Source organism: Argopecten irradians, chromosome 6 (assembly GCF_041381155.1).
Source record: "Argopecten irradians isolate NY chromosome 6, Ai_NY, whole genome shotgun sequence".
Classification (NCBI taxonomy): domain Eukaryota; kingdom Metazoa; phylum Mollusca; class Bivalvia; order Pectinida; family Pectinidae; genus Argopecten; species Argopecten irradians.
This window is the reverse complement of record NC_091139.1, coordinates 23,393,018-23,406,151: the sequence shown is the minus strand read 5'-3', so window position 1 is coordinate 23,406,151 and position 13,134 is coordinate 23,393,018. Positions and strand designations below refer to the sequence as shown.

At 36.7% G+C, this 13,134-nt stretch overlaps 2 protein-coding genes across 7 annotated transcripts in view; both read left to right on the top strand.

Moving 5' to 3' along the window:
- The first annotated feature begins 462 nt into the window (after positions 1 to 462).
- Positions 463 to 1,347, top strand: LOC138326401 (mucin-22-like). Its single transcript, XM_069272512.1, has one exon. It carries the CDS (start codon positions 463 to 465, stop codon positions 1,345 to 1,347), a length of 885 nt encoding a protein of 294 aa, XP_069128613.1.
- Positions 1,348 to 4,895: 3,548 nt separating this feature from the next.
- LOC138325370 (disabled homolog 1-like) overlaps positions 4,896 to 13,134 on the top strand; it is a 33,758-nt gene continuing 25,519 nt past the window's right edge. For 5 of the 6 annotated variants that reach the window (XM_069270980.1, XM_069270982.1, XM_069270981.1 and 2 more), the window contains exon 1: positions 4,896 to 5,036. The gene's annotated coding sequence lies outside the window, so the exon portion shown is untranslated. Of the gene's footprint in view, positions 5,037 to 5,126; positions 5,222 to 13,134 lie in introns of those variants that run through there. The other variant, XM_069270978.1, reaches the window with a different exon arrangement.

Here is a 13,134-nt window from a genome sequence, read left to right as displayed (position 1 = left end):
ATTGGAAGTCAAGCACGCATGATATCACTGGTTGGGAGTATGATATCACTGATTGGAAGTCAAGCACGCATGGCATCACTAGTTGCAAGTCAAGCACGCATGGCATCACTGTTTGAAAGTCAAGCAGGCATGATATCACTGATTGAAAGTCAAGCACTCATGATATCACTGATTGGAAGTCAAGTACGCATGGCATCACTGGTTGCAAGTCAAGCACGCAGAACATCTCTGGTTGGAAGTCAAGAATGCATGATATCATTGGTTGGAAGTTAAGCACGCAGAACATCTCTGGTTGGAAGTCAAGCATGCATGATGTCACTGGTTGGAAGTCAAGCATGCGGAGCATCACTAGTTGGAAGTCAAGCACGAATGATATCACTGATTGGAAGCCAAGCACGCATGATATCACTGGTTGGAAGTCAAGCACACAGAACATCTCTGGTTGGAAGTCAACAACGCATGATGTCACTGGTTGGAAGTCAAACACGCGGGGCATTACTGACTGGAAGTCAAGAACGCATGATGTCACTGGTTGGAAGTCAAACACGCGGGGCATCACTGGCTGGAAGTCAAGCACTCATGATATCACTGATTGGAAGTCAAGCACGCATGGCATCACTGGTTGCAAGTCAAGCACGCAGAACATCTCTGGTTGGAAGTCAAGAACACATGATATCACTGGTTGGAAGTCAAGCACAGAGAACATCTCTGGTTGGAAGTCAAGAACGCATGATGTCACTGGTTGGAAGTCAAACAAGCGGGGCATCACTGGCTGGAAGTCAAGCACGAATGATACCACTGTTTGAAAGTCAAGCACGCAGAACATCTCTGCTTGGAACTAAAACACGCATGATATCATTGGTTGGAAGTCAAGCACGCAGAACATCTCTGGTTGGAAGTCAAGCACTCGTGATATCACTGATTGGAAGTCAAGCACGCATGATATCACTGGTTGGAAGTCAAGCACACAGAACATCTCTGGTTGAAAGTCAAGAACGCATGATGTCACTGGTTGGAAGTCAAACACGCGGGGCATCACTGACTGGAAGTCAAGAACGCATAATGTCACTGGTTGGAAGTCAAACACGCGGGGCATCACTGGCTGGAAGTCAAGCACTCATGATATCACTGATTGGAAGTCAAGCACTCATGATATCACTGATTGGAAGTCAAGCACGCATGGCATCACTGGTTGCAAGTCAAGCACGCAGAACATCTCTGGTTGGAAGTCAAGAACGCATGATATCACTGGTTGGAAGTCAAGCACACAGAACATCTCTGGTTGGAGGTCAAGAACGCATGATGTCACTGGCTGGAAGTCAAGCACGAATGATACCACTGTTTTAAAGTCAAGCACGCAGGGCATCACTAGTTGGAAGTCAAGCACGAATGATATCACTGGTTGGAAGTAAAACACGCATGATATCACTGGTTGGGGTCAAGCACGCATGATATCATTTGTTGGCTGTCAAACATGCAAGACATCATTGATGGAATTTCGCCAGTAATGTCCCGTATGTTGCCTTCTAACCAATACTATCCTGTTTGCTTTATCGAAACACAAATATTGTTAAATTATGACATCTAGAAATGCAGAGAAGTCATTTAAATACTCGATAAAACTGCAAAATAAGATGACTGAACAAATATGGTCATTTCATGAAAATTCGTTTCAATCCAATAAATGATAAAGGTAACAGATAATGTCTGTGACTCATTTGTATCAGAAGCTGTTTGTCAATAATTTGTGTATCCATCGTTAACAGAAACTGTTTCTGTAATACGTCTTCGCATGTTTCATATCAAACGACATGTCCGAATCGTTGGGATTCTCTTCTATTCTTCATGGAGTGCCGCCATCAACTCTTGGAGGATCTGAACCGGAAGATCTTTAGCTCTGACCTTGCGTCCGAAATGATCCCACAAATGCTCCATGGGGTTGAGATTAGGACTCTTCGCATACCACGGGAGAGAGCCAATGGCATTGTTTTGTGGGGGAGTCGATACAGCATGTAGTCATCAACATGAAGAAAATTAACGATGGTTTCCAGGATTAGATTCCTCTCAGCAAGCAGAATATGGCATTCTATCAGAAAATGTACTACTAGGCTATATCAGTTACCGTTTTATCACATAATTTGCAAATAACAGGAACAGGATAGGTTTATAAGGTCACATCACTCATCTGCCATGTGTCCTTCACACTTTATTTTCCAGCTTAGTATGTATGCTAACATATATGTGCAGGTTTCCTGTAACAGTCAAGGATTCCGGCTTCATTTCTCCTCGCGAATTTATGCTCTTCGTTAGATATGAACGGTTTCCATGGTCCCTTTAAAGGAATATCGTCGTCAGGGTTGTTCAATCCAAATAAAATGTCGATATTGTAATTTCTCTTGGGTAAAGCTTGTTCCAGAAGAAGAGTTTGTATGAGAGAAGATAGTATTATAGTTGTATTGTACTGTAGACCATTTACTGTCCTTTGAACCATAAGAAGATTAAACGTGCAGGCCACTTTATGGAGCCACCACCTGTCAAATGCAACTGTTGGTAGGTTGTTTTTTTGGTGGTATGTAGTTCTTCGTTCCCTACCTCCATACACACACTCGTGCGACAACCGACTTGCATTCGACCAATGACTAGACGCGACAGTTTCCATGTTAACCAATACAGACGAAATGCTACCCTGTTGTCATAATACGGCTTTCCAAAAGATGGACACGACACACAGCCAGACATGATTGGTTATCCATATACCAACACCTTTCTTTGTTCTTTAAAAAGTGGGCAAATTGAGAACACATTGTGCTGGCTGCAACTATGGGTCATTCAACCATTAGTGTACGTTTTGACTCACAAAATAGGCAAATATATTTATTTTAGGAAAAACTTAACAAATATTAGGAAACACTTTTTGTGACCATGGATTTCGTAAATCTAAATAGTAAATCAAGAAGCTGTGCTACTTATGAGAAAAAGTCAGAACAATAGTTTGGTATGTCAATAGGCATCCGTTTCGCTATATCACAATGGGGTAGTACTAAAATACAAATTAGCATGAAAATAGAAATAAACTAATAAAATAAACCACCTATGCCAAATAAAAGTTACATTTCCCATCACATTTCTGAAACTTTAATCTAATGAAATTGACACCAATTGCGTGAAAGTTTTATTTTTTTCTAATAAAATGATGAAGTTGAGTGAAAATATCTGTGAAATGTTCCAGTCATTACTGCAAGATTCGTCTAAAGTGATTTTTGTAGAACAGCCTAAATGTGTAATAACAAATGACAAGAGATCCCATCTAGCGATCATGGCGCCCATAAACGAAAGTACTTTCTAAGAAATAGCGGTAACAAACATTAACTATCAATTTCCAAGATGGCTGCCTGGCGGCCATCTTGTTGTAGGATCGGTTCTAAAATACAATATCCACAACAAGGGCTCTAGGGAAACCTACATATGAAATTTAAGAAAGACCCTTCAGTACTTTCTGAGAAATAGCGGTGAGAATTAATTAAACTTTTAAACTATGAAAATCCAAAATGGCGGCTGGTCAGCCAACTTGTTGACTGATCTGTCCACAAAATGTAATATTCACAATTTGGGTCCGAAAGAAAACTACATATGAAATTTGAGAAAGATTCCTTCAAGAATTATCAACGGACGGACGGACCACCGTGACCACGGATGATGTGCGATTTGAATATCCCACAATCATGGTGGGCTAAAAATGTTACAAAACGCATATCATCTACATACCAACCATGTACCATTTACAAATACTCGACAAGAAACTAAAATCAGACCTGTTAATTAATGTTAACCTGTGTATAGTTTTTAGCACAGGGACCTGGCACGATTTTTTTAAACTAACAGTATAACATATACATATTATAGTATCTATAACATATATATATGTATACTGTTGGTTAAAAATTTTCGTGCCAGGTCCCTGTGGTTTTTAACGCTCGATAATTACCGAAACGCAACAAATTACCAAAAGTTACGACAAACCACTACCCTAAACTGGGACTTCTATAAGGATTTAACCTTGTAACATAATTTTCTATGCGAATATCAGACGAAAGTATCCGCTCTGACAGCTCATCAACAAACTTTTAAATCCAGTTGTTTCCTCGGCAAACTGAAGGATTTGTTACACTTGGGGCATATATGGCAACTATAAAACTTTGTGATGATGTAATAAACATGGTCTGAATCATTTTCTCTTTCATTTTACTAAAAAAAATGTCTACTGTAACCATCGTTTGCGGTAATGACATATATATATTGCAACGGAACGGAGTCATTTAACACGCACAAAAAAAGACAAAAAATAATTTGGCAAATGTTAAACACAAAATGTACCTTACAAAATACGAAAGCCATTTACCAAATTATTACTAAATATAATTTAATGGTGACGCGAAGTAGAACTAGGCCTGTAGAATCTACACGTGTATGTATCATTATATCTAATGTTTTTAATGTTTTTTCTAATGCACAAATATAATTCTAAATTTCCTATCTTGGCTAATTTGTTTTGACATATCAATTTAGCAATTACCAATATTATCATAAATTAATGCTCATGCTTCCCGACCGACCAATCAAATGGATTTTTAAAAAGGAATATCGGCTGATACAGATGCTGCAAGTCACGCCATACAAGACTTTGAAAAGATCATTTAGAAAGAATTTAAAATCTACTCGAATTTACTCGGGGTCGGGGGGTACTACCGACACATATGTGACAATGTTAATTTGTTTATATATTATTTCGTGCATTGATAGACTAGACCTAACAATGTCCATAAATGGACCCATATAACTAATGCGTCGTCTGCTATTATCGTGTGACGTATGGTTCAGAGTTCAATTATCCGGGCACCTGGCTGATGTAGTGTTAGAGGCGGGTACTGTCTGTCGTTAACCTCGTGAATGTTCTGTTATAGTTATTAAGTTGCTAGTTACATTAACCCTCTTCGAAGTGATGAAACATCGCCCAGTTTCGTAAAAGTACAATGAAGGTAAGTTAAAATACGTATTCTTGAATATATCATATTGTAATGTGTCTTCAGTTAACCCATGATGAAGTTCGAGTGTTGGTAGTGTTAGTAGCGCGTTGTCCTGTTTACACCCTAGACTCGTGAGTCTGCCCACACACACTAGACTAGTATCAGGACGTATTAATGATGATATGTAGGATAAAAAGGTAAGAAACAGTCTTATTTATTACCATTTTGTTGTTTTACTTGTGAGGTGGTATTACGTTGTCTGTTTCGCCTTTTTTTTACATGTCATGACACTTTCCCTAGGGCTCCTGAAAGTGAAGACACGTACGACGTCACGCCCCCCATCACAACTCCAGCCACACTTCTCATTTCTTTTGTTACATCGACACCAATTCCTTTAATTTTTAAAAGTTGATGAAGTTATGTTTATTGCACAATTTCCTATAAACCGTATATCATTTACTAGCATGCCTATATACATGATGCATACATAACAATGTATACGTGCATAATCCAAAGTGAAACTAAAAAAGTGATGCAGAGTTTATTCGCTACATTTGTACTAGGCCTTGGCCTACAATGATCAGAAGGGTTCTGATGTTGATATTGGTGATATATATAGCAAGATCATCAGAAATTTTGGACTAGGCCTACTTAGGAACTTAAAAGAGACATTCTCTATGCACATAATGAATTATTATACCTTTACTTTGTATTGTAGTAGTAAAAATAGAGTCCAATATTTCAGATGTTTGTGCCCTTGAAATGCTGACCAATCAGCATCAAAATGTTGACGGCTAACGTCATAATGACGTTGCAATTTATTAGTATTTGGCACTGCTTGGCAACTTTCGCCGATGTATACATGGCTTGTCATTTGCCAAATGTGGAAAGAAACGGACAGATTCAGACAAAAGTCACTTTTTTATTACATTCTTTCGTTCTGTGTACTATCAAATAGAGTACCATTGATATAATGGACAAATTTATTTTTCTTAATATTTTATTTCAAAACTATAATCATTGCATAACCATTTATTTCAAAGCCCAAATCAGGTGGTACCACAACCAGGTTTAACCGGCAAAAAGTACCGGGTACCGATCGACTGATATTAATACCCCTGAATGTACATGTGTAATGAGAGAGTTTCTTTCTTATTTAGGTAAAGGATAGAAGGTATAACAAAACTTTTGTAGACTCAGTTTTCCGTCAACATATGTGTTATGTTGAACTATCAGACTCCTCTAGTTCAACATAACTAGGGGTGCAACGGTATACCGCAGTGTAGTAGAACAGCGGTATTACATGCTCGGTTCGGTACACAATATTAAATTGTCAACACAAAGTATGGTACATGCACACTGGGTGGAAAGGTAATTTCTATGGGTGTCTTTTTCATTGTACGCCAGTTATATAAGTCTGATAACAACGAGTCTCTGATTGGACATGAGGCCATCATTGTGACCCAATCGCAAGCCGCCTTACATAAAATCAATGTTTTGACAGAAAATGGAGAAGGCATTGTCTGTACATTTGAAAGATGCTCCAGCAATAGAGCATCGTATCATTACGTTCTGCAGTTTTGAAACAATTTGGTTTTAGAACAAAGGACGCCACGGCAACTATATGCCGTATATGTTGTACCAATGTTCCGTATAAGCATGGCAATACATTAAACATGATATAGTATGTGTGCTATCAGAGGGCCTCCCTTTCTTGTGAAAAAGTAGGCAACTTGTGTTCTTAAAAAAAAAATTGGTCATTCCGGACAATTTGCAGTGAAGTTTTGATTTTCGAATTCAATAAACATGGAGTTGAACAGTTTACACTGAGTTCATAGCTTTATTCATCTCTTATCACTTTTACATATACCGAACCAAAAAAACCGAACCGTCCACTCTATACCGCAATATGTACCGAAGCGTGGAGTATCTGTACTGTTTCACCCCTGAACATAACACATATATACATGTTAGATTGACCTCAAACTCAAGTCAACAAAATGTAATAATTGTTGAATTTCTAGTATATGAGTACATGCATTTACCTGGTACCATTAATAATTCTTTCTGTAATCTATTAATTACAAAATGACTGGAAATAGGTGAACAAATAGGATATTGTCAATTAATTAATTCAGATTATAGTGTAATAATTAAAGGTAAATAAGAGATTGTCAAACATAAATGTGGATTGTAGATGGGAGATATTTAACTAAATTAGTTGATCAGAAATCTTGAAAGATGTAAATTAAGTACAAGGCATATGCAATCTTAGCTAATAACTTCACGATGATACACGCATCTAATATAGTAATTATAGATGTACTGGGATGTTTGCCTGCTTGCTATAGGGGTTGAAACACCATGTATACTAATTAAAAGTGAGATTTTATTTAAAGCTTATATACATGTTTAAAGCTTATATACATGTTTAAAGCTTATATACATGTTTAAAGCTTATATACATGCCGTTGCATTAACAAGCAGTAATTGATGTCATATACATGTATTTAGAATCATCCTGGACGATTGTACAATGTATATGGTAACCACCTGACACCATCTTGTGCGTATATATACACACTGTGTGTCTGCCACTACCACCAGTAGTTAATACTCATCCTTATAATGCGATTCCAAGTTCATATTTGTTAATTATACATAATATTTAGCTAAAAAAGACATCCCAGTATCAAACATGAGTTAGTAGTGTATACATAATTACTGGTGATATTAATTATAACTTAATTAATTTGTAACAGGATGTTGACCTATATGGAAACAGTATTTTTTGGTAGATTGTATATGAGCATGAATGAATTAACTATTTAGATTAACACATACATTCCTGGGATTCTTTGATTTACTGCAGTCATCCATCTTAAGTTCAGTCCTTCTAGCTATAGTTCATGATAACATTTAGAAAGCTTAATTATATTATGACCTAAATTGTTTCACCATGTAGCCTAACTGGTATAGGTCAGTATATGTACATATCATGAATGTATGTACACAATCAGTGACAATCATTAGAGTGGAAGTGCAAAGTTCCCCAAATTATCAGTTACACATACAAGTTGGTACAGGTATTAGATAGACAAGTATTTCATTGCGTGCATGGTCACAGTTTAAATAGAACTGAAATTACAAATAAAACATTTATGATAAAGCAATTGTAGAGATCCAAGGAATCATCCAAGAATTATTTAAAGCGACCAACATTTGGTCATAATACATGTGTAAATATATATATAATTTGTAGCTGAAACAGATGATTGGCATGTTGTAGCATTTACATATCTGTTATCTCTGCTGTAGGATTGTATATATACAGTAACAATCTGGCCATATCACCCAGTTATTACAGTGTTTATGATATAAAGGTAAATCTGTTTAAATACCTGGAAATAATGCCTATCTTTATGGTGTGCTCATGTACCATTACATAGGTACATGTTTGTATAGTTCTTTTCTTGTTGAAATTGCAATCCACAGCTGCATTGATGTTCATTTTAATTATGTGTACAATTCGTATATATCCATGCATATACATTCTGATCCTAGCCCTACCGGTAGCAGTGGCCATTAGAATTGTACCTGCTGCGGTGCCCCAGCCCATTGCATAAATCGTAAAAATTAAACTCTAAATTTGAAATCTTACTTATCTTTTTTTTTTTTAATTAAATGATAAACCATAGTCTGTAAAGGAGGATGTTCGTTTCTGCTTCTGCTTGCGTGCTCAACACACAAACTTTATAAAGGGCATTTGACGACTGTCTATTGCTAGTATAATGTTACCTGGTGAGGCATATTTTGTGTGTATATGTTTCAGTGAAAGGCATACGAGTTCCACTTTAACAGAGAGTCACATAATAACATACTGCTGTCTCCTAAAACAGTTTACACACACTTTACACATGCAACTGAAAAACTGTTGTTTACAAGCAACGATTCTGATAATCAATTGCAAAAAACATAATCGAAAGTATATATATATATATTTTTATGTAGCTTTCTAGCTGACATCGGTGATCTGATCTGTCTGTACAAATAATTATTACTGTATGCTGTGTACATTAAGTTTAATCTGATGTGACTGTTTTTATCTTTTATGTATTTTGATAATTATGCCTTGAAACAATACAATATCAGACAAATTTTCCGCAGATTTTTTGTTCAAAACACCTCCATGTCTGAGGAGTTCCGATAGTTTGATCTAGTCGATAAAACATGTTGCCAAGATAGCAGACAAACACTCCATAAGTGATTGAACTAATTATCCCTGTCTTGGATAAAGTAAAATTTAAGGTTTCTCTACTAATCATATTTTAATTAATGCTTATGAGACAGTCTTCAAAAAAAACTTTATTGAAATAACGATATACATACTGCAGTTGGAATATTTAAAGAGAGATATACTTAAACACGATTGAGAATTAAGTTATCCCCTAGTTACATCCATGTGTTGTTGACAATTTTTGTTTGAAAAAACAATCTTTGAGTGGTAAATACAAAATAATAAACAAATGAAAATACTTTGATATACAATGTACAAGATGTTGGATTAGGTCTGATCTGGGTTTTGACCGTTTATTTTGTCATTTGAGCCGACTTGTGATTCCGATATGACATCAAGGCTTTTGCCAGCTATTTTGGGAAAAGGACTCTATTGCAAAAATTGGGAATATCATTGGTGTTTTTCAAAAATTTGGAAAATATCATGTAGCTTATGTTATGAGCATCGTTTGAATTAATTTTTCTTCACAATTTGTTGAAATAATAGCAGAATGTGGAAATTAAAATAACAAAGAAGGTTTAGCTGTTTCTTTCAATGGTATTTTAATATTCTTCATTTTCTTTTAGATATGACACATCATTTGGGGTTTCAAGTTAATTCTACTGGCATTGAGAAGATACAGACTGAATTTTGGAAAATATGTTGCGTTTTTCATTTGGGAATAGGTCCTCATTGCTTTTTTCATTTGGGAATAGGTCCTTCTAACAGACCAGATTGTTAAGGCCTGGCAAAAACCTGGACATGTATGCAAATATATGACATTTAGATCATATTAAACACACATTTTGCAGCTAAATCAAACAGTACTAAAGTTAATGTTTAATCTAAAGCAGTATCTGGAGAAGTATATACATATACTATATCAATCAATGTCATTATGCCAGACTTTAGATCAGAAGAGCCATCAAGATATGGTTGTTATTGTTTTTATTTCTTATATATTTTTCGTCCGTAAGGATTTTTCTTTAAATTCATTATACTATTAACGGTATATACATGTATATAGTCCATGTGAAGTTAAACCTATAGAAAAATATAACAACTCAACGATGAACTTCCACTAGGGCTTTCGCTAGTCTTGATGGCTTTTGATCAGACGAGCCACCATCAAGACATGGTGAAAGTGCTAGTGGAAGTTTGTGGTTTTATTTTTCCATGTATATAGTATACATATATATAAATATATTGCCATCAATTATTTAATGACAACAGACAAGGTACTAAAATGTGATATTTTTCATTTTTAGCTCACCTGGTCCGAAGGACCGAGGTGAGCTTAAGGGGAAACCGCAGCGTCAGGCGTCCGTCGTCCAGCGTCCGGCGTCAATCGACTTCTTCTCCATAACCGCTGGTCGGATTTCAACAAAATTTGACTGGTAGCATCCTTATGGGCTACTTACTGAAAACTGTACAAATGATGGGGCTGATCCCCCGGGGGCATGAGGGGCGGGGTCAAAAGGGGTCAATTTGGCTATTTCCATATAAACAACTTCTTCTCTGAAACTAAGCATGGGATAGCACCCATAATGCAATGGTAGCATCCTTATAGGGTGGGGATTCCAAATTGTGCAAATGATGGGGCTGATCCCCCGGGGGCCTGAGGGGCGGGGCCAAAAGGGACCAATTTGGCTATTTCCATATAAACGACTTCTTCTCTGAAACCAAGCATGGGATAGCACCCATAATGCAATGGTAGCATCCTTATAGGGTGGGGATTCCAAATTGTGCAAATGATGGGGCTGATCCCCCGGGGCCTGAGGGGCGGGGCCAAAAGGGGCCAATTTGGCTATTTCCATATAAACAACTTCTTCTCTGAAACCAAGCATGGGATAGCACCCATAATGCAATGGTAGCATCCTTATAGGGTGGGGATTCCAAATTGTGCAAATGATGGGGCTGATCCCCCGGGGGCCTGAGGGGCGGGGCCAAAAAGGGCCAATTTGGCTATTTCCATATAAACGACTTCTTCTCTGAAACTAAGCATGGTATAGCACCCATAATGCAATGGTAGCATCCTTATAGGGTGGGGATTCAAAATTGTGCAAATGATAGGGCTGACCCCCCCGGGGGCTTGAGGGGCGGGGTCAAAATGGGTCAATTTGGCTTTTTCCATATAAATGACTTCTTCTCTGCAACTAAGCATGGTATAGCACCCATAATGCAATGGTAGCATCCTTAAAGGGTGGGGATTCCAAATTGTGCAAATGATGGGGCTGACCCCCCTGGGGCCTGAGGGGCGGGGTGAAAAAGGGCCAATTTGGCTATTTCCATATAAACGACTTCTTCTCTGAAACTAAGCATGGCATAGCACCCATAATACAATGGTAGCATCCTTATAGTGTGGGGATTCAAAATCGTGCAAATGATAGGGCTGACCCCCCGGGGGCCTGAGGGGCGGGGTCAAAAGGGGTCAATTTTGCTTTTTTTTGTGTGTGTTTTTGTGTGACTGTTTTAAATGCATGCATGTGCCTCAACAGAAGTTCAAACCCACAACCCTCTATAGATATGGATTGCTATAACTCCAAAATTAATGGATTGCAGCATTATATAACTCTTTCAATCTTGAAAGCAACAATATCACCTCAAATTGATTACTTGCCAGTAATACTAGGAATAACTCCGTAAAAAACAAATCTCAGCTGGATATCTTGAACTAGATTATCTCCCCCTGGGTACTGGCCTAGTTTGATCTAGCTAATTTTTTATTGACTTCAGGTGTCCAAGCATGCAGTCTACCTCATTTTTTAAGTCCTTTAAAATAAAAGCTTCACAATTCACATTCATTTTGACATTGGTAATTAGAGTACCTGTGAAGTACATAAAAGTACATTGTACATGTAAATAAAGAAAACTGTTTCAGTTTCATTCACATATACATATACTAGATCTATATATTATACATACTCATATTTATTGACAACAAAATGCGTGTTTAATTCATCAGTGACTATATAATAATATGTGTTGTATAATTATGTGTAGAAATGAATTGTTATGGCAAAGGAAAGGGATTATGTCAGGAATGACAAATTGTAGAATCAAATCGATAAAAAATTGTAAAGTGTACAGTAATTATAACCTCTTTTTATACAGTCTGTGATGTTATTTTTTTTGGCTGTTAGTCATGTGGACAAGTTAACCCCAAAGTGTTACTTTTAAGTCCGATTATTTAATCTCTAGTTTAAATAAATTAAATATACAGTGTTTTGCTGCTGAAATCTGTCATGATCAGTTTACAATTTTTGACCCAAATTACAAGTTCAAACTTTCGCAAAATGATGCATCAAGACTGAGATAATTGTATACATTATGATAATGCACTCAAAATGTATTAAAAAATTCAATTGACCACTTGTAAATATAGTATTTTACTTATTTTAATCGGGTGGGATCGAACCACTAGTCCCATCGGACTAGTTCATTACAATTGGCACTAGCTATATATATAGTCCGGTAAAATTACTAGTCGTGGGCATGTATATTAATATCAGGCTATGAGTATACGTAGTACTGCATGTATTCAGCCTAATAAGCGCCCAGTGCGCTTAGAAAAATTAAACAACTCATGAGGCATTTTAATAGAAACAAACTTGGACTTGCCTTTCATGAAATTATTCTACAAAATAAGCCATAAATCAATTTGCAAAAGAAAACAAAACAAAAAGTAAGTAATCTAACAAAGTTTTCATATTTTCAGGTAGAATTTAATGCAAAGTACCATATTCGACCCAATAAGCGCCCAGGGTGTTTAAAAAATTGAAAAAATGAAAAGGTGCTAATAAGACGAAATTATTGTAAATCTACACAGTTTTT